Source organism: Lithobates pipiens, unplaced genomic scaffold, assembly GCF_037356315.1.
Source record: "Lithobates pipiens isolate NorthernLeopardFrog02 unplaced genomic scaffold, aLitPip1_a1.2 Scaffold_22, whole genome shotgun sequence".
In the NCBI taxonomy this organism is placed as follows: Eukaryota; Metazoa; Chordata; class Amphibia; order Anura; family Ranidae; genus Lithobates; species Lithobates pipiens.
Genome location: NW_027507784.1, coordinates 99,700,909 through 99,723,667, shown reverse-complemented (window position 1 = coordinate 99,723,667; position 22,759 = coordinate 99,700,909). Strand labels below are relative to the sequence as shown.

General features: G+C 41.1%; 1 protein-coding gene across 1 annotated transcript in view; it reads right to left on the bottom strand.

Annotated features, from left to right (window-relative positions):
* DCAF17 (DDB1 and CUL4 associated factor 17) overlaps window positions 1–19,832 on the bottom strand; it is a 75,313-nt gene extending 55,481 nt beyond the window's left edge. The window contains exons 1-7 of the mRNA XM_077447987.1: window positions 19,715–19,832; window positions 17,392–17,699; window positions 16,201–16,304; window positions 14,375–14,465; window positions 13,784–13,920; window positions 11,739–11,817; window positions 7,288–7,365 (exon numbers count right to left, since the gene is read on the bottom strand). Coding sequence (XP_077304113.1) covers window positions 7,288–7,365; window positions 11,739–11,817; window positions 13,784–13,920; window positions 14,375–14,465; window positions 16,201–16,304; window positions 17,392–17,580 — 678 coding nt within the window. The 5' untranslated portion in view covers window positions 17,581–17,699; window positions 19,715–19,832. The remainder of the gene's footprint in view (window positions 1–7,287; window positions 7,366–11,738; window positions 11,818–13,783; window positions 13,921–14,374; window positions 14,466–16,200; window positions 16,305–17,391; window positions 17,700–19,714) is intronic.
* Between the last annotated feature and the right edge of the window lie 2,927 nt (window positions 19,833–22,759).

Genomic DNA, 22,759 nt, shown 5'->3' with positions numbered 1-22,759 from the left:
CCCTACACGTCATGGAGTTCAACTGCAAAGTCATTTATTTACTTACTAGCTGTTTCAATCTCTGTGTATACAGGTGTGGAGATGTTCTACATATGCATTTGTAGAGCAAGGGTACCTTTAGAAGCTTTGTGCCTGTGACTATAGGCAGCAAAAGAAAAGTAGTGACTTTTTGATGTTTAGATAAGGGCCACACATTTGTTACTATCATTGACGAAATTTAAAGACAGTCTAATGACAGAAAGTTTATTTACACATGGTCTTAATATTCTCAGTTGGGTAAGAACTAGAGAGAAAAAAAAAAAAAAAAAAAAAAAAAAAAAGCATGTTCCGTGTAAAAGAGGGGAGATAATCTGAGCATCAAAAGTTATCCGTCTTTAGGCTTAGCCAATGAGCCACTTTCTTACATAAAGTAACTTGAAATTTAGGTTTTAACGACAATTAAAAAAAAAAAAAATGACTAAACATTAATGCTATATGCACACACACTTCCTATACACAGTATACATTTATATTTTCTTTGCAAGATTGTGGCTTAACAAGCCCTATACTCTTGTTTTTTTCCCTAAAGACATTCAACATTTTTAATACAATTAGGATTGCTAGATAAAACACTAACAAAATGTTATAACCATAGTTGACAGGTGAAAGAAAAATTAACGGATTTGAAACCTGCCCTCTAGTGGTCATCTTCAAGAAACAGAAAAAAAACTATTGAAAAACAAAAATGACAAACCCACAAAATGACATATTACAGACATAGTTGAGGCAACCATTTTTTTTTTTTTTTTTTTTATGCAAAAACACAAAAATGGCAGTAATTCAGTGGAAACTGCTCTGAGATTCAAGACATTTTATGTGTGTTTGTAATATATACATACATACACGCACATACATATACACTGACAGAGATGCACGGTCCCCTATAAGTTTATAGAAAAAGGTGACCCAGGAGTTTCATTAAGGGTTAATGCAAGGTCCAGAACTAGCATCTCTTCAGATTCTGTAGTTCTGAATCAGAACATTTAATCCTGGTTCCAGGTTTTCCTAGAGGCCTTCAACCTTGCTCACTATACAGATGTGCATGGTCTTTACATAGTCAGGTCTGAGAATTGCTCAAGGCTCTCATTTTGGAGACAGCTTCCAGTTTGGAGATGGAAGGTCTCACCCAGGGTCAGGGGGCCCCCCCAAGCCAGAAGCCACGAGACAGAGGCCTCATTGAGGGGTCAGAGGGCCCAGCCAGAAGCTATGAAGCCAGCTCTTATCAGGGGTGTCAAGTGAACCCCAATCCTTAGGTCATAGGTGGGCCACGCAGCAGGGCACTGCTACTGAAGGCTAGGGAGCCAAGTGTTCTTAGAGAGCTGAATGACACAGTCAAAAGGACTGGTAAGAGGAGCAGCCTTGCTGCCAACACGTAAGCCAGATGACTTGGTATTTTCATGAATTCATGTTATGTGGAAGAATCCCCTGCGTGGACAACTGATGTATAAGTGATCTTTCCTTTTTTCAATAAAAGTAAACTGTAAATGCACCTGCTACTTGAGTTTAAATTCCCCAATCTCCCATATTGGTGTTCGAATGTGGGCAATGACCCGTGGAGTTCCAGATCCTTGCACGCCAGAACAGCCAGTTAGCCAGTAACTGTATATGCTCTGCAGCGTGTGCAGCATTGCGTGTGTCTCAGCTCTTAAAGAAACAGTACTCCAGGTTGAACTGTACAATTGTGCTGTAGCTGTGCAGCGGAGTGACTGTAAAGATGGGATGGTCAAAACGTAAACCAACTGGTTGCTGACATAAAAAGACAGAACTTTGAGGCTGGAGGGGTTGTTACAGACAGAACAAGCCCCAGACTGGTGCAAGATGCATTTGGCCGTACTGGAGCAAAGAAAAACGGAACACAAACCATCAAAGTGCAAGGAGTGAGCAGGTGGGTGCACTTGCCCGTGGCAATAAAGGAGAAATATGCATGGCTGGCTTCATACAGCCCAAGTTGCCTTCTGAACATGTTGAAGACTTTTTGGCTGAATTTGTGATGATTGCTTTCTACCAAGGGTGGCCCTAAGGCCGCTGGGCTGAATTGGTGTAACTTTTTCTGATGCAAGAGTACCAAGGGGTGTACCGCTTGATGGGTCATGAGCGAGATGACTACGATAATTATCTAGAAGCCATCTAGTCTATGGAGCACTGGAAAACTTCTGCGGGGAGGAAGTGGTCTCACATAGCAACCGGAGAAATTTTGTTTGCTGAAAGGAGCTACAGCGGAGATGTGGCTCAAATTCTGATTGAAGTGGTTCGTCTGTTGTCACCCCTGGCAACCGTGAACAAAATTTTGTTCAGCCTGCAGGGGATGGAGAGCACAAGAAACCAGTGGTTTCAAGTTATGGCTGCTTGTGTGAAGTGGTCAGCTCAGAGAAGAGGGTACAGTATCCAGTATCCTGCAACGGGTATGACCATGTGTGTGGGTCTGCTGTTACCCCTGGCAACAGGAAATCTGTTTGGCCTGCAGGGGATATTGGAAAATCCAAGTAGGTTGCAATCTTGCCCCATGTAGATGTGGGGGTATTAGCTTGTAAGAGCACAGCAAAGAGGGGATAACAATTTAAGCTTTCAACACATGCCAAATGGAATGGTAAGACTGTTGATGTTACAAAAGTAAGAGAGACTGGTCAGGGGACTATTCCCTGTGAAGTGGAAGCAAGACCTGTGAGAAAATCTGCTTTCAGAGACTTTCTAAAAATGCATACCCTGTCTAGTAGCAAAGCACAGTTGGAAGCTGAACCTGCAGCAAGCTTGAGGACTGTTAAGGACTTGTCTCCATGCAATACCCTTTGTAGCAGAGAGACAACTGGTTAAAGCTAAACCTAATAATGTGGTGTGTACCAAGTCGTATAAAAATGGTGATATATTTTCCTCTATGTTGATGTTTAAAAAAGGGAAAACTGTTCTGTGCAAGGGACAGGACTGATTCAGCAGAGTAGATAGATCAGGGGTGACCAATGACAGATACGTGCCATTGCCCCTAGCAACCATGACAGGTGCAACAAGGTTGTCCTTGGAGACCTGCCAGAAGCTCATGGTGTCTGAGCTTGACGTTTCCAAGGATGACTGTGTAGCCACCATGACAGGTGAGAAAGTGTATGATAAAGTAAAAAGCGATGTAATAAATATCCCACAGGCTCAAGCCGTTAATGAGCTGGGACAGTCTATGAAGGTCAGGAATGATGATGAGGAATATATTTCTGACAATGTTGATGATGGTTTTCCCATAGCAACCACAGGCAGTACCGCCAAGTTTTCCCTGGAAATCTCACAAGGACTCCCTGTGTTGGAGCCGGCAGCGGTCCAGGACAGCTCTGATACTGCTCAGGTGGAACAAAATGGGAAAATAGCTCAAATAGTAGAGCATGCATTATCGCAGTCTAATATCATTAACAGTGACTTGTGCCTGATGGAGCACAGATAGGATAGACCGGGATAGTTTGGCTAGAAAGTTAATGGTAGTATTGAAGGGAACCTTCATGTATGATAGTAAGGTGGACACTATTGCTGCTGTGACAAATGGAGAGGTTGAAAAGCCAGTACACACTGGTGCATTGGCTGTTGCAGAACTTAACCCCCTTCAGGCGGAATGATCGGAAAAGGGAGCGTACATAGCAGAAGTTTTGTCCACGGCATAACAGTTTAGCAATGTTAAAATGTCAGAATGATGGGGTAAAGGATAATGACTTGGAAAAGTTCAGTATTGCTAAAAATAAGAAGTTGAATATGACGCATGCCTTCGGCAGTGCTCAAAGGGAGCCGCAAGTTGTGTCAGTTACCTCTGAGGTGGAGGTCTCCAAGTATTTCAGCCTCTCAAGCCTTAGCAAATGAGCCCCTCCACGTCGCTAGCATGGGAAGAGTCCCTAAAGTTCTATGTTTGGAGATGGGATCCTGAAAATAACCGAGATGTTGTTAGAAATGCTGGAATTGGTGAAATCCTTTTCGTTATACACCTGCGTGTATCCACCACAGATGGGCAGTCTGGTACTGCGTAGTACCAATCAGTGGAGACAAGGGGTACAGGCGATGTTAGAAAATCTTGATAGAAATTGGTATTGGTTACTTTTGTGGAAAGTGGTCTCACGGTTCTCTGCGGGAGTGCTTCCAGCGGCAGTTGTGTGCGGAAGGCGCTCAGTGGAAGTCTCTCCCTATGGTGATGTGATGAGGTGCATTTCTGCTGGTGCGGTCCAAAGTGCGGCTGAGCAGTGGTTGGTACATGGAGCATGTACTGTATCAACCACTAGGCCTCATGTGAAGGAAGGGCCCGGAAAACACACGGCAGTAGCGGTGATTCTGTCAATCACCCACAAAGATGTACAAGTTGAGGTACCTGGAGACACTCTGATAGAAAATAACAGTGTTGGTAAATTTAACAGGGAAATGGATGAACTGGTGTTGCACATTGTTGCAAATGAGGTATTGGTTGCCAAGAGTAACCACAAAGGGTTAATGAATCCAAAAAGGTACATCAAGAGTGGCTGAAGTTGATACAAACGAGAAAGAAAAAGGGGTTTGGGGTTAAACACAGGAGGTTCCCAACAGCATCAAGGCAGCATCAATAGCTTGGGAAAAGGTGTCAGGAAAGCCAAAATAAGCCAACAAAACAAAGGTTTTCTTAAGACCCTACGATCGAAGGTTGATAGAAGGACCTTGTTAAGGTCTCAAAAGTGCTTGTGGAAGCATGTCCTGAGACATGGGAAGGTCTACATGGGTAAAAGTGAGCAGTTCCCCTTTAATGGTGCCAGTTAGAAGCTTGTGTCTCCTGCCCTCCGGTTGGAAACAAAGGGGGAGGTATGTGACAGAGAGAGAGGCTCTGTCCCTATAAGTTTATAGGAAAAGGTGACCCAGGAGTTTCATTAAGGATTAATGCAAGGTTCAGAACTAGCATCTCTCCAGATTCTGTAGTTCTGAATCAGAACATTCAATCCTGGGTCCAGGTTTTGCTAGAGGCCTGCAACCTACCTCACTACACAGATGTGCAGGGTCATTATATAGTCAGATCTGAGAATTGCTCAAGGCTCTAATTTTGGAGACAGCTTCCAGTTTGGAGACAGGTGGTCTCACCTGGGGTCAGGGGGCCCCCAGCCGGAAGCCACGAGACAGCAGGTCTCAGTCCCAGGAGTCAGGTCAGCTCCTATCAGGGGTGCCAGGAGAACCCCAGTCCTTAGGCCAGAGGTGGGCCATGCAGATGGGCACTGCGACTGAAGGCTAGAGAGCCAAGTGTTTTGAGAGAGCTGAATGACAAAGGACTGGTAAGAGGAGCAACTGTGCTGCCAACACATAAACCAGGTGGCTTGGTATTTTCATTAGATCATGTTATGTGGAAGAATCCCCTGCGTGGGCAACTGATGTTTAAGTGAACTTTCCTTTTTTCAATAAAAGTGGGCTGCCACGCCCTAAAACTACACTTTGAACTGGCGCAGCTCATTGTAAAGGCATCTGCTACTTGAGTTTAATTCCCCAATCTCACAACACATATACATACACAAACACACAGTATAACACGGTATAGTGAGTGTACAGCTTGTGTAACAATGTAAATTTGCTGTCCCCTCAAAATAACTCACACAGCCATGAATGTCTAAACCGCTGGCAACAAAAGTGAGCACACCCTTAAGTGAAAATGTCCAAATTGGGTCCAAACAATCAATATTTTTTGTGGCCACCATTATTTTTCAGCACTCCCTTAACCCTTTTAGGCATGGAGTTCACCGAGCTTCACAGGTTGCCACTGGAGTCCTCTTCCACTCCTCCATGATGACATCACGGAGCTGGTGGATGTTAGAGACCTTGCGCTCCTCCACCTTCCATTTGAGGATGCCCCACAGATGCTCCATAGGGTTTAGGTCTGGAGACATGCTTGGCCAGTCGATCACCTTTACCCTCAGCATCTTTAGCAAGGCAGTGGTCATCTGTGGAGGTGTGTTTGGGGTCGTTATGTTGGAATACTGCCCTGCAGCCCAGTCCATGAAGGGAGGGGGATCATGCTTTGCTTCAGTAGGTCACAGTACATGTTGGCATTCATGGTTCCCTCAATGAATTGTAGCTCCCCAGTGCTGGCAGCACTCATGCAGCCCCAGATCATGACATTCCCACCGCCCTGCTTGACTGTAGGCAAGACACACTTATCTTTGTATACAAGGCCTATTCTGAGTGGAACCTGTCTTGTTAAACAGCTGTATGGTCTTGGACACCGTGCTTAGTTTCAGGGTCTTGGCAATCTTCTTATAGCCTAGGGCAGTGATGACGAACCTTGGCACCTCAGATGTTTTATAACTACATTTCCCATGAGGCTCAACTACACCGCAGAGTACATGAGCATCATGGCAATTGTAGTTCCAAAACATCTGGGGTGCCAAGGTTCACCATCCCTGGCCTAGGGCATCTTTATGTAGAGCAACAATTCTTTTTTTCAGATCCTCAGAGTTCTTTGCCATGAGGTGCCATGTTGAATTTCCAGTGACCAGTATGAAAGAGTGAGAATGATGAAACCAAATTTAACACACCTTAGACTTTGTAACACTAACAAGTCGCATGACACCAGGGAGGGAAAATGGCTAATAGGGCCCAATTTGAACACTTTACTTAGGGGTGTACTCACGTTTGTTGCCGGCAGTTTAGACATTAACGGCTGTCTGCTGAGTTGTTTTGAGGAGACAGCAAATTTACACTGTTATACAAGCTGTACACTCACTACTTTACATTTTACATTTACAAACTCCAATGTATAGAAAAACAAAAAAGTCCAATCTGCAGCACCTTGTAGATTAAGAGTTACAAACTCATAAAATGACAACAGTTTTGTATCTGTCAGGACCCTTCATCAGGTATAAAAAGCATGGTTGTTATAGCTGATGAAGGATCCTGAGAGAGCCACATACAAACACACACACACACACACACACACTATATTTATATACTGTGAAAAAAGGAAAGAAGAGTGAGCGCTCAGCCTGCTAATAAAAATACAACTAAGGAAACAAGAATAAAAGAAAAAAAAAAAAAAAAGGCATTTGGCGTTCAATAGGTGACCACCCTAATAGAATTATAGCATACAAGCAGTGCAAAAACAATTTATATTGCTGTACAATAAATATATTATACATACATATATGCACAGCAATTTTTTTGGGGCGCTGCACTGTTTGTATGCTATATTTATATACTGTATGTGCACAGTACTTTTTTTCCCCTATTTTGAGTACGGTCCATAAAGCAAAAATTGTGAAAAAAAGGACAAAATATACATACTTTTTTATCAATCTCCATTACGCCTACTAATTTCAGAGGAAAAACATTGAAAATTGCAAAATAAAACAGCACTGTGCTCTGAAATACAAAAAGAAAGATTATAAAAGTCAATCATCAATTAAATGGTTTACAGAAACTAACATATGTAGCAGTTTTTAAAAAAGAATTTAAGACTAAATAAAAGTTTGCTTTTTGTTTTCTGAAGATGAAAGGGTATTTTCTACTTTCGCATCCACATTGGGATGAAATCTACTTTATATTTGCCATGTTTTTCAATTCACATAGCACACCTGTAAAATAAATTATAATATTATTATATATGGTGGTAAGTGCTAAAGTGCAAAGTGAAACAGTTGCTAGGTGCAGCAATCATAATAATCAGCACTAAATAACACAAATCCAATCACAAAAAAGAAGGGTTAAAATATCACTGGGTGTAATCTTGAATGAAGAAATATTTTAAACACAGGATGATGGTGGTAAACAAAATAACTTGTCCAGTGAGCCACCCTAGGCCCTCATGACAAAATATAAAGATATAAAACAGTCCCAAAAAATTGACTCCAGAATGTGAAATATGTGGTATTTCCCTTCACTGTGAAAGGTGAGTCCCTCACCTTACTGTTGTAAGGTTACAGCATGAATGAATCAGATGCTTTGAATGGGGGTCATCAGAGGGCGCTTCTTTGATGAATGCAGCAATGGATCATAGATATGGATACAGAATTCGCCTCCAGTTAGCTCAATTGCGATGGTTAAAAAATAAAAAAAATATGGAAGAAAGATCCCAATAGCATAATACCGCTTAAAATTTGAATTTATTAAAAAAAGGTGCCCAAAGTAGATACACTCACTTGTATATAAAAATGCTCAGTTAACATTCTGAGTGTCGAGCTCGTTTTTTTACGTCACTTCCAGTTTCCACCTATTGCTCCAATACCACGCATATCACCACATCACGTGACTTCATCAGGGCCTAGGGTGGCTCACTGAACATTTTATTTAGTTTACCAACATCATCATGCATTAATATATTTCTTCATTCAAGACTGCACCCAGTGATATTTGCACTTTTAACAAGTATTTTTTGCGATTGCATTTGTGTTATTATTTAGTGGTTATCATTGTTTTTTGTGCCGATTATGATGATTGTTGCATCTAGCAACTGTTTCACTTTGCACTTTAACACTTACCACTTTGTGATATGTGTCATAGTTAACGATTTACTTCATGGCCGTTTTATTGGCACATTATTATAGGGCTTTCACACTGGAGCAGTGCGCTAGCAGGACGGTAAAAAAAGTCCCATTAGCAGTAGGGCGGCAACTAACGATTATTTTCATAATCGATTAGTTGGCCGATTATTGCTTTGATTAATCAATTAATAACCTTTAAAAACAAGAAAATAAAACTTCAATTTTACCAACTTTTTAACCACAGTGACGGGAAAATTTGGAAATAGAAAACTTCTTAGTCAAAGGAATTTTCAGACAATGTATGTGGTTTTCGTTCAGAAATTACATTCATTTTAAAAACAGAATGTTAAAAACAAGTGAAAATTTCAAACAAAATTCTTTCATCAGCAAATGTACAAAGATTTTTCGTCTGAATATTCTCATGTGAAAATTGATCCGTGTGGCCAGTATAAGGCTCGGTACACACCTATGCAATTTGCTTTTGATCCGTTTCTGCGGTGCTTTTTGCGCACAACAGATTTTACTGCAATTTGCATTTTTACATTTTTTTTTGGGCAGATTAAAAAACACAAATTGCTGCAAAAACGCATTACATGCTTTTCTGCAGCTTCTCCATTGAAGTATATTGATCCAATAAAAAGCACCATTTTGCCTTAAAAGTCCCTGACTCTTTCAGTTATAAGCATGTCCCTTAAAAAACCATGTAAATGAACTGTAGTGCATTTCTGCAAAAAGCACTAACAAACACATAGATGTGAACCAGGTCTAAGACGTTTAGTAACATAATGGGGTTAAAAAAAAAAAAAATAGCCCTTTATAGTAGAAAAAAAAGTAGATAATCACTACTGTAAGAGGTTCATTTTTTTTACTGTAGAACAGTGAAAATAATATTTACAGTAGCGATTATTTGCTCTTTTTGTACTATAAAGGGCTCATTTTAATTTTTTTAACCCCATTATGTTACTCGCCGATTAATCGATTATGAAAATAGTAATCCATTCATTTCATAATCGATTACTTGTTTCAGGCCTAATTAGTAGCATCTTTGGAGCGGCGAAGGCGCGGTGTATACACCGCTCACTCACCTCTTCTGCCCATTGAAATCAATGGGGCAGCAAGGCTATACCGCCGGCAAAGTGCCTCTGCAGAGGCACTTTGCGGTGGTTTTTAACCCTTTCTTGGCCACTAGCGGGGGGGTTAAACCGCCCTGCTAGTGGTCGAATTGTGCTGCAAAATATAGAAACGCTTTACTGCTGACGCACCCTCCACCCCAGTGTGAAAGGGGCCTTATAGTGATTCTTATCACTCATCAGAGTTCATAGCGCAGAATCACATTTCTACCCATTCACTTGTTTATCTGCCAAGGATCAGCTAACTAGGTGTCTGCCGCAGTGAACCCTCAGTTTTCTAATTAGTGGACAGCATGGAATTACCAGTTATATTACATATTAAAATTGTACTTTCTGTTTCTATGTAATGTTAATGAGCGGGCTGGGGAAGTAAGTTTACCATATTTAAAGAAGAAACAAAAGCTAAACTATAAACCATTTTTTAAAAGTTGCCTTCATAGTGCACCCCATAATTGTTCTATTAATAATACCTTTTTTACAGTTTTTCTATGTGATTATATGACTGCAAAGCTCAGACTCATATGTGTAATGTGAAGATCGAACAACAGGGCTGAATTCCATAGAGCAGTAATGTCACCTGTTGGCGTCCATTTCTGAAAGCCACCATCAGCTGAAGAGTGTTCCCAACAGCTGCAGCAGTTGCACAGAAAGAAGTGAAAGCTAGTGCTCAGGAGTCACATAGAAAAAAAAAATCTATTTAAAAATGTATATTACAGTTTATTAGAAAATGTATTGCAGTGTAATGTGGAGTACAGTAGAGACACAATTTAAAAGTTGTTTTTTACATTATTGTTGAAAGTGAAGGTAAAAGAAAATCCCAAAGTCTGGGTTGCCCCCAAAAAAGTAATAGAGGGGAAACCTTCCAATGTGGACACTTCTGCTGACCTGGGGTTCCCCAAGGGATTCCCTTAATTTGCAGGGATTTCCTCTCATTTCCTGTTTTAGCTATGGGACAGGAAGTGAATGGAAATCTCCCAAATGGGACAAAGATGGAAAAAATGTACTGTCAGGGATTATAACCCTGCCTTACCCTTTCCAAAATAGTAGAAAAAATTCCCTATAGCTCTACTTTAAAGACCTCAAGGCCTGGGGGGCATGACGTACAATTAATTCACTTAAAAAAAAACAAAATAAAATAAAAAGTCCCTAAAGTGTTCCTATAGTGTTTTGTTCAGCAAGTTATTGTAAACAATTCCAGCTGCCTATAGAATACAATGTATATACCTGCTCTATAGAAACAACTAGAAAAGACCTTTTTTTTCCAACTATTTTTATGGTATGGGGAGTGACCGGAAACAAATAAGCACATAGTGAGGGTTTCTCAAAATTTGCCTGCCAGGGTGAAAATACACCTAAAGACCTGCTAATATGTAAATTATGTGATCTGCTAAACTACGCCCCTGGACGATAGCGTGTCTGAACTTTAAGATCACTAGAAGTCAGGGGGAACTTTAACTGATTATTCAAATAATAATTAAAAAACGTAATATAAGCTTTTGCAATTGTTAAAATATTTCCAAATTATTCTTTTGAGCATTACCTCCTTTTAAAAATTTTTAGCAATGGATGAGTGAACAGAGCCAAACTGCGATGTCACCACTACCTAACCATGGTCCTTCAAAAGGGCATGCTGCAGAAATAGGAAGCGATATCTTGCAATTCATCTTGTGTTCCGGAACACATGTATACGAATTTAGGAAAAACTATTTCCCAGCATTCTTTTTGTTTTCCCGAAATATGGGGGTTTCGTGTGGGAGGGTCAGTAGGAAGCCATTTGGGTTGGTTGTTTTGCAATAGACTGCAGGGGTGGCAGGGGGTAGTTGTGTGCAGGCAAGGAAAGCTGTGGGTACTTGTAAGATTTAGACCATGTTGTAGCATACGGCGCGGTGTTATGCTGTAGTGTAGGCTCTGAAAAAGGGCAGAAGCGTACTGGGACTATGGAGAATTTAGAGTGTAAAAGTGTTGTCATTCAACCGAGTTTAAAAAATAAATAAAAATAAGTTTCTATATCTATAAAAATATGTTTAAGTCACTCTGAAACTACCGTAGTTTCTGTATACCCCTGCAATTTTTATATTTTTGTTTCTCTTGTGTCGTACACAACACTTTGGGTAAAAACACATACCTGTTGGTCTTCAGATACACCACTCTTTTGGATAGATTTGACCACTAGAGTCTCCTGTGGAACATCCCAGGTAATATACCTGTTGTAAAAAATTTGAAGATGTCCATTGTCAGTTATAAGATGTATGCGTTTAGCTTTTTGAAGGTAGAACTGAGCTTTAGTTTCCTCCGAACGTCTCTGTAACCTGAACTCCAAACTTCTGCTATTTTGTACTCCAATGAGCTGTGTACTGGGTCATTCTCCGCTCCATAGGTCATGCAAACTGCAGGCAAGAAATATCCCCATCCTACTCAATGGAGTACGAAATATCTGTAGTTCAGAAGACGCCCAAGCTCATTGCGATACACAAAAACTCATGAGATACACAACTAGTGCCAAGCAACGTTCACCCCCTTTAGATATCCCAATAATCAGCTGTTTTAGAGGCTTAGGGTGGAATGGCACATATCAATGGCCTGAGATTTTGAAATCCCCTCAAAAATATATTTGACATACCTACATTTTTTGTTCTAGCTGCCAAAGATTTAGAATTCTGTTTAACCAGTGTTATGATGTACACATATCTGCTGTAGTAGGGGACACTCGTTTTTTTTTTCTCCTGCAGCAATGCAGCTACCTTGTTTACATCCTGCTCATTGGACAACTAATTCCTATACTGTATATTTATGTATACATTGTCATTTTTTATTTTTATTATTATTTTATTTTTTTAAGGTGCATACTCCAGGACTGATGTGCATATTCTTGATTATTCCAAGTGTATGTATAGCCAAAACTTTTTTGGTGTGGATAGTGTAGGGAACTCCCTGACAGTTTATTTTTTGCTCTTCTGTACCATTAAGGAAACTTCCCTTGATGTCCTGCCCCAGTAACACATAAAGAAGTTAAAGGGCAATCTACCATAGCGAGGTCGATTTCCTATCTCAGAGAGCCGTCCCTGAAACAGACGACAACTCCATTACATTTAAAGAGGACCTGCAGTCTGCTCTCGTAATTTGTAAAAAAAACTAATTGCTATTCTGAAGCTTTCCTCCAACCACTTTGCATATTATTTTATATATGCTGTGATTCTGTAATTGCCAAATATGCTGCAGAAATCTCCCTCCACTAAGTCTGGCTGAAACCATTTTAACTGTGGGCAGCTGAAGCTGCTGCCTGTTCACTTCATGGATTTACACAGACACACCTCCAGCTTTGCTGCTCTCATTGGCCCTCTTATGACTCACCCCCCCCTCCTTCCTGGCTATATATATATATATATATATATATATATATAGTGTGTGTGCGCATGATGTCATAAGCCCAGGCTTTTTACCAGACAAGAAAAAGGAAGTGGGCTGTATAAGGTAATTACTGGCAGAATTTTTTTTTTATACTATCCAAAGTTAAAAACGTAAAGGGCAGAATATTTGAAAGTTGAAAAAAACTGTCCACTTTAAGTTTGGTGGAGAACAAATAAATGCCTTAAGTAAAGACTTTTCAATGCATTTATTCCAGGCACATTTTATTTCAGGTGTGTATAGAGAAGTTACATCTCCTGAAGTGTACTCTATTGCCCAGTTGTCGCTATGCAATCTATTGCAAATTAGCAAGCTAGTGATGTTTATCTGTGCCTCCTCTCCCTGTCCATTCACAGAACACCTTGTATTCTGTGAACCATTTATCAAACAAGGAGTTATGCGAATAGCCGAAGCCACAGTGATCCACAGCTCTCATATTAGCAGCATGCCAAAACTACAGCAGGAACTGTAGTATCCGGCATAAACAAATGTAATTATACAAAAAACCACAGCAGTGATTGGGCAATAGAATACACCTCAGAAGAAGCAGCTTTTCTATACATACCTGAAATTAAAACAAAAAACAAGCAAACACAAAAAGGAAGTGCCAGGAGTTCTGCTCTAATTGCCGATAAATGCAATTTTGTGACTTGGTAGCCCAATATGCCATATAACAGCTGGAATCAGACTACATGTTCTGTAAAATGGATTTCCCAGTTGATAGTTTAGTTACTGGATCATGCATCGCATTTTAGCAGACATTACCTGAATTTTCTGTATGACCCAAGGTAGACCTTCTGCAATGTCTCCCCAGTGTCAGCAGCAATACGCAACAGCCAGTTGTGACCAGTTATGGCAAGCAACGAGGAGGTATAGTCTGATGGCTGAGGAAGAGCTTCCCCCTGAGCAATAAAAAATATTTATATAGTTATCCAGATTTTTCAGCGAGTGAAATACAGTTGACATGAAAATCACAAAATCAAAGCAGGGATTATCCTTTAGACGTCGACTCAAAGTAGAACCAAACCTAGAACTGCACATTGTTTGAGGCTGGGGTCACAATGTGTGTGGATGCAGCTCACAGCAGAGGTCCGGTGTGACCCCGTTCTCTGCTTCAGGGACGAATCAGGACCACATTTTTGCCTGAATTCGGACCTGAAACAGAGCCAAAAGATGCACAGGGCCCTTGTGCAATCTGCTCCACAGCTGCCCCAGGGATGTGTGAACAGGCTCCATTGAGAGCCAGTCACACGCTCCTGTCACGCGAATTTGGTGTGATAAAACCTGCATCCAATTTGCATCAGTGTGAACCCAGCCTTAAAGTGACCCTTTCCCTTGCTACTACAAGGTACTTACCAATGAACCTTCACATAAAATTGCATCTTCAATCTTCTCTGATTTTAGACATCTGGGCATTTCATACAGTTGCTGTGGTTTTGAAGAAATACTGCATAAAAGATAAATAATTATTACCACTCTATTTTGCATTTTTTGACTCAAGCAGGTCTTATTTAATAACCCCAAACAAACAATAGCCAAAGTGAGAAATAACAACCAACCAGAAATGGCCTTTTACTTTGCTAGGTTAAAATTTGATTGGTTGCTTTAAAGTCTAAGTTCACCTTTTCAGAACACCCTCCACCAGTCCTCCCTCTACTTCACCTCAGTGGATGAGGAGCTGTCACTGCCCATGCAGCTGGTGCATCTGAAAACCCTGCTCTATTCATATTTCTCTCTGCAGGTCTACCCGGACGGATCAAAGAGATTCTGATGGGTCAGTAACAGCACAGAGAATCTGTGATCCATCCTGGAAGCACTTTGAAAAGATGAGGGAGAAGAGCAGGGATTTCAAATCCCTAGACCGCTACACTGGCTGTGTCGGCACACACCGAGCACCTGTGACCTAGGAGGATGGGAAAGGTCTATGGTGTTAGTTTACTTTTTCATAAAAAAAGGTAAACTAACGCACAGTTAAAAGGATGAACTTTACCAGCTTCAAATGTGTTTAAAAAAAAAAAAAAAAAAATCCTTAAGGCTCCTTTCACACGGGCGTCTACGCCTGATAGACTCCGCTTTCTCAGAGGGGTAATCTGATCGCTGATCCCCGCTGAGCAGGTGGATGACAGGTCCATGTTCGCTCACTGCGCAAAGCGGAGACAGACCCAGTCCCGCTCTCCTCTATGGGAAAATCGGACCGCCTGTCTGTTTTCATGTGATCCTATCCGCCAGACGGATGGAAAATAGGACCACCATCCATCTGGATTTTGCAGACAGGATTGGATCAGATAGCAGCGCATGTCACTGCTGACATCCACCGCTCCATAGGGGCATAGGGGAGAGTGAAAGGTCAGATCGCCTGAAAAACGGACAGGCAGACCTGACCCGACAGCCTGTGTGAAAGGGGTCTTAATCTATTTTTAATATAAGACTTGTTACCAAGTCTTATGTATTTTTATTTCCTGTAATTCCCTGCATAATACAAAGGCAAAACAGAGGTCTATTGCTTTGCTTTTTCACAACATCATTTTGCAGTTGCTTTATCGTTTTTACTCCTTAACTGCAGTTAGGAAAGTAGGGTTACAGGCCTGTCACGCTAAGAAAAATGAAAAAAAAATAAAAAAAAATAAAAAACTGTCATGTAGAGCAGCAAATGTGTATAAATACATAATTTATCTCCAAAACTGGTTAAGAGACATTTATGGCTCTTGCCAAGGTAATGGATCAAAAACAGCAGTGTCCATCTCACTAGAGACAGATGGACTGAGCTTCATCAAAACATGGCCAATAAAAACATTACGTTTTGATCTTCCTCCTCTGCAAGACCCATCAGTTTTAGATTTATATGGATTTGTTTGTGGGTGAGCACCTGGGCATTTCCTTTAAACATAGAGCGCAGTGGCTACCCAAAAAGATTTCTAGAACTGAATAAAAATGTAATCTCTGACCTTGATTGAATTTTTTCTCAGATCCCTCTTGGCATGTATGTGATGCAGTACTCTATTACAGTCAGACAGATGCCAGTAAAAAAATCAGGGCACTGGCTGACATCAGGCACTCAGTGATGACCTTTTAGACCTATAGAAAGGTGACTGAGCACCATGGCTCACCCAGCCATATTCGGGACTTGCATAGCAAATACAATGCATTATATTATTACACACATCTAGAAATTAATACATTACCTGCTGTAACAGCACCCAAAGTTAGCAAAATAAATTCTTCCATTGACATAGTTGATGGCAGACTTTGAATGTTTTGTCCAAACTTTGCGAAACTTTGTGGTTTTCTAAGGAAAGATATAAGACCATTTGTGAATATAAACTATTTCCAAGTGTTTTATTTTAGGCATTAGGGACATAAATGACTTCTAACAGCAGATGAGTCCAGTAGTCGGTCATCACTGGAGGCTCTGGGTGATAGCGATCTGAAAACTAGTATGGGCATTCTTTGATAGCTAGTTCGGAACAAATCGGCAGCAAAATTAATGGCAGAGATCTGACAGAGCTCTTCAAGAAAACTTTAGAAGGAATGTCTGTAAGGCTTAAAACATATACTTATTTTATTTATTATTTAGGTGACATGAAACAATTTTTTTTCTCTTTATTGAGGAATATGGCTGCAAGATTGTCACATCTGTTACTACCCACCTGATACTGAAAAAGTGTCACACACTCTAGACGACTAAAAAAAAAAAAAAAAAAAAAAAAAAAAAAAAAAACTTACCCAAGTGCCCGCTTACCTCTCTTCAATGGCCTCCTATAGCGTTTACATCCTCTGCTATCCACTATAGTATGCCATACTTGAGCCATTGGAATAACGTCCCATTCAAGTCTATGGAAAGTTACTGCACAGGTGGGGCAAAAAGACTTCTCAACAGAGGATGCAAACACTGCAGGAGGCCATCACTATTAGAGGACAGTAAATAAACTAGTTGGGTGGATGCTGTTTAGCTTAAAGCAATAGTATACTGCACTTTGTTGTTTTTTTTAAATCCTGCAAAATAATTTCATAAGCACATTATGAAATACTTACCTTAGAACGAAGCCTTCCAGCAGAATGCTGTTGCTGCTTGCAGGGTTTCCATTTTTGCCCAGTTACCCTTCCGGGTTTGTGTCCTCTGGCTCGTCTGATTGGCTGCGCCGTGATCACAACACTCCAGCGGCTTGGGTCACAGACCACGGCACAGAGCTCTGAACGGACTGCACAGGTATGCCAGACATTCAGAGTGCATACGCTGGTGACATCACCAGCTGCATGCAGTGTGAATATCTCCTAAACCTAAAGGTTGAGGAGATATTCACTGTACCTACAGGTAAGCCTTATTTTCATTTTTCATTGTTTAATTTTCATTTCCTTAGTTTCTTTCACATTACCTGACATACAATTTTTCTTAAAATGTTCATATTAATCCTGTGGATATTGTAGGCACCCTTTGGGAAGGAGCCCAAAGTCTTTCTGGCGACAAGGACGCAGACATTTTTCACATCATCAGCCCTTGAAGAAAGTCTTCCACTGGTAATTTGAAGAGATGTGGGTGGCTTTAGGCCTATACCAGAATTCATTGCTGGTCACATCACCGATATCCTGCAAATGCAGACTTTAAAAGCTAGGCAGGCACTTCACAATCCTATGTGGATCCACATTGCTATATGTTCCACGCTATGCCAAATCTTCACATGGCCTGTAATAAATATCAAGAATAAAACACGTTAGCAGCATATAGCACAAGAACCCAATTTAGGAGACAGATTTTAAAGCTGATCTTCACTGCATCTAAGCACCATAAACCGGAAACACTATTTAATTCATTTTTAATATTCAAAAGCAAAGTTGCCCATTCATCTATGTCTCCATGCTTTATTTAGTTGAGAAATCACTTTGAAAAACAACCCCTGGCATTTCTGGCTATGGCCATCTTGAGTAAGGGCAAAAAATTAATGGAGCATTTACTTCCTGGAATCCATCTGCCCCTAGCTCAAGCATGCATGAAGGTGCGCTTAGCTCCTCCCTCCTAAAGACTCCTGGGATGTATGACATTTGCCTGGGCAAAAAAGCTATTATTAAAAGCGATTATTTCCTCTTTTTGTACTAATTTTAGTTTTTTTAACCCCATTATGTTACTAAACATCTCAGGCCTGGGTCACACCTCTGCGTTTTGGTGCTTTTTGCAGAAACACACTACAGTTCATTTACATGGTTTCCTATTGGACATATTCACATCCATGATTTTTTTTCAGCTGCTGCATATTTGGAAAAAAGACAAGGACTTTTTAATTTTTTTTAACACAAAACGGTGCTATTTCGTTTTTTTGGTTCAATATACTCCAATGGAGAAGCTGCAGAAAAGCATGTAATAATGTGTTTTTGCAGCAATTTGTGTTTTTTTTAATCTGCCCAACAACAAATTGGCCAAAAAAAAATGTAAAAATACAAATCGCAGCAAAATTACCTTTTTTTTTTTTCTTTTTTTTAAGGTTATTAACCGATTAATCGAAACAATAATCGGCCAACTAATTGATCATGAAAATAATCGTTAGTTGCAGCCCTAAAGTGGTTAATTTTCCCTCATTTACAGACCAAAGGTGCGAACAAGTGGAGCTTCCCCATATGGGTGGAGATTATTATTATTTAAGGTACTTATACAGCGCCATCAATTTACACTGCGCTTTACATATACATTCACATCAGTCGCTACTCTCAAGGAGCTTACAATCTAAGGTCCCTAACTCACATTTATATACTGGGATATATACTGGGGCCAATTTAGACAGAAGCCAATTAACCTCCCAGCATGTCTTTGGAGTTCCACTTTAATAGCAGCATATAAGTGAGGGCAGAGCATCAACCACATGTATGCTGCCATGTATAGGCACCAGGAAAGGAAAATTATGGAAAGAAGTTACGGTATTTTAAACCTTAATTCTTTTTTTTAAAGATTTCAGAAATGCAGGTCTACATTTACATGGGGTGCCGATTCTCACCCTTTCAAAACTTTGTTTTCTTCCTTGTTTGGCTGGTCCAATTATTGCTGCCTCCCATCTTCCTGTTTTAGGGTAGCTCCTTTGCCTAGCAGGGTTCTATCGAGCCACTTATTTGTGCATATCATAAGACTACAGCCCCATGTGGGAAGATGCCTACAATGGCATGCACACACACACGCACGCACACGCACACGCACGCACACGCACACACGCGTAAACATGTTTTAATGCTAAGTGCGTTTAGCACTTGTGCGTTAATTCATTTTAATAGCCTGAATAATTTATTATTCTGGCCAATTAAATGAATTCCCAAGTGCTTAAGGCGTTGACAAGCATCAGGGATTTTTTTTTCTGCCAAAAGACCGCTGCCAGGAGGAAAAGCATCTATGAGAGATAACAAACTGTCCGGTGTGTATGAGGCCTTCCTCTCTGTAAAGTATTTCTGAAAATACTTACAATTTGTAAATGAGACATAAGAAAACAGAGAGTAATAAGAGAAGAGCTGAAGGTGCAGCTCAGGGTGGAATTGCCATTTAGAAGCATAGGGAAAACGATATCATCTGGCTGGTAGCACAGATAATGCTGTAACATTGCATATATGTCAGGATGGACAGGCTGATGTCTCAGCCACATTCTGCAACAATGTATTAAATGAGGCCACTAGATATAATAATACAGAGCCTGCTATACACAGAACTCATACAGTCACACTCACCTCCTATACACAGCACTGTGAATGATTCCAGCAGCACTGAAAACACACAACAATCTTCCCCTTCCGGGTTGAGCCCCTGCTGCTCATGGGAAATGAAGTCTTCTGATAGGCTACCACACTGAATGAGCGGCCTGAAAAACTACAACACCCGGCATGCATTGCGGGCTACTTTAACGTTGGAGTGCAAGAGAGAGGCACGCTTCCGCTTTGAGTGTTACGCTCATGCTGTCAGTTTGACGAAGTTCTGTTGACTTTCTATATTCCCTGCGTGGGTTCAGTCATGTGATAAACAGTAGCCATACACTCTGTACTGCACACCTCTGCTATACAAGTGATTGTCATATACAGGTGTGATCACCTGACTGCATGGAGCTGCACATTTCCAAGGACAGTCACTCATTTTATACGTTTTCGATATATAACATTGTGATTGCATATATGAACAGACCAGCAATAAAGTATGGAAGATTACCACAACCTGACAGAGGGTTCAATTCACTGCCTGGTACACACAATGAGATTATTGGAAGAACGATCGTGTTTTTTTTGCATGCTAATCTCATATCAAAAATAAAGAGTTTACTTCTGCCGCAGAATAAAAATTTGGAAGTGATGTAATGTGTTGTACTGTATTCGTATTGTATTTTTGAACGACTATGGCAGTTAGCTGCCATAACCCTGGTATCATTTTTTTTCTGTGGATGACTTGGCATCTGCTAAAAGTGATCTTGGTGGCGGATTCACCACGGGATCGTTTTTATGGGCACAACAACATATTCTGAGACCCATCGCAGTTTGCTACAGAAGTGACGTTCTGTCGCTGCCATCTTGGTACACCCCACACTCGTCCACAGTAAGGATACACTAAGAAGGGGGAAAGCGGAAATCTTGTTACACCCACCAAAGATGGTGGCGACGGAACGTCACTTCCGTGGCAAACTGTGATAGGTTGCCGAATATGTCATTACACCGGCAATGATCCAGTCCATCAGATGGCTAGGCAGGAAGTAGAGCTGGGCGATTTTCTAAAAATAAAAATCTGCGATTTTTAAAAAAAAAACTTGATTCACGATTCAAATGAAGTTTTTATTTTTGATTGACACCGCGCCGGTCCTGAGGAGCCACGGGCAGGAGTTTTTAGGCGATGCCGCGCCTTCGGCCTAGTCCATGGAGTCTGGCCTCGCAGACTAGGCCGAAGCCGTGGCCTTGCCTAAAAACTCCTCCAGCATCTTAGGACCGGCGCAGTGTCAGTGCCGGTCATGGTGAAAAAATAAATAAAAAAATCGATTTGCTGAAATTTTGAATCGATTTGACCTCTCAACTCGATTCAAGGTTTAAATCGATTTTTTCCCCAGCCCTAGCAGGAAGTCAAGTGAGGGCAAGATGGCTCTATTCCCTTGGAGGGCTGGAGCGACTTCTGACGTCACTGGGGCAGATAGACAGGAGTTTGTTTGTTTTTTAAAGTCAAAATGTAATTTTTTTTGTTTTTTATTTTTTTGCTTTTAAAGGCAACTGAGAGATCTGGGGTCTTTTTGACCCCAGATCTCTCAATAAAAAGGACCTATCATGCTTATTTCTATTACATTCCTTGTAATAGGAATAAAAGTTATAAATGAAAAATAAAGGGACAGTGTAAAAATAAAAAGTAAAATAAATAAGAAAAAAAAGTAAAGCACCCCATTCCTCCGTGCTCGCCTGAAGAAGCAAACGCATACGCAAGTCGGCGTTCAAACCACACATGTGAGGTATCAATGCATTTGTTAGGGCAAGAGCAACAATTCTAGTACTTCTCTGTAACTCTAAACAGGGGCCCTGTAAAAAATGTTAAAGCATTGCCTTTGAAGATTTTTAAATATTTTAGCTTGTCGCTATTCAACGAGGGTCTAATTTTAAAGCATGACGTATTAGGTATCTATTTACTCAGCGTAACATCATCTTTGACTTCATACAAAAAATGTTAACTAACACTAGAGTCTTTTAGTTTGTTTTTGTTTTTTATTCAAAAAAGTGTATTTTTTTCCAAAGAATTGTGTATGAAAGACCGCTGCGCAAATACAGTGTGACATGAAATATTGCAACAATCGCCATTTTATTCTCAAGGGTCTCTAATAAAAATATATATATATATATATAATATTGCCATCAGGGGGGTCTGGGCAATCTGAATGAGTGAGAGTGCAGAATAAAAAAAATAAAAATAAGAAAAAGTATTTCTCCAAGAAGCTGGCTTCCCACTGTAGTTTAGGAGTCTCTCACGTCCCAACTGCTGCTGCCGCCTCCCACCTGTGTGCTGTGTGGGAAAACCGCCACATGGAACAGAACAGAACAGGCTGCTGTCTGGACCGGGCAGTCTAATCCCCTGTCATTACCCTTTGGTGATAAGAGAACAGACGTGACAGTCGCTACATTCCCAGGATGAAGCACAGGAAGACGTCTTTCAGATGTTGAGCTGCTTGCGCGGGCGAGAAAGGGGGGGGTCATTTACAACATGAAGTCGGATAGCTGGTGTCCTATCACATAGAGTCCCCCATCGTATAGTGTCCACTGTGTACTGGGCATGCGCAGTACACAGCACACACAGATTCCGAAAATAGCCGAAGATGAACGGCGCCTGCGCCGCGAGTCGAGGTTCTAGCCCCACCATCCAAGTGGACATAGAGTTGGAATATAAAAGAGCCGAGCGCAGCGAGGCCGAGCCCGAAGCGTGGAGAGCGAAGCGTGGCGAGCGAAGCGTGGCGAGCGAAGCGAGCCCGCGAGGGGCCCTCTAATATCGCCAGCCCTATGTCCACTTGAATGGTGGGGCTACCACCTCGACTCACGGCGCAGGCGCCGTTTATCTTCGGAGATTTTCCGAAGCTTCCTCTGCTCCGTGCTGCGCATGCGCAGTACGGGGCGGACAGTATCCGATGCCAGGACACTATATGGCAGAACACCTGCACCTTCCTATCCAGTGTGTGTCTATCACACAGGGGGGCTGCACACTTGTGTTCTGTCTAGTTTCTTCTTGGGATCCTTATGTAGGAATCTTGTCCCTCGTGAGATGCT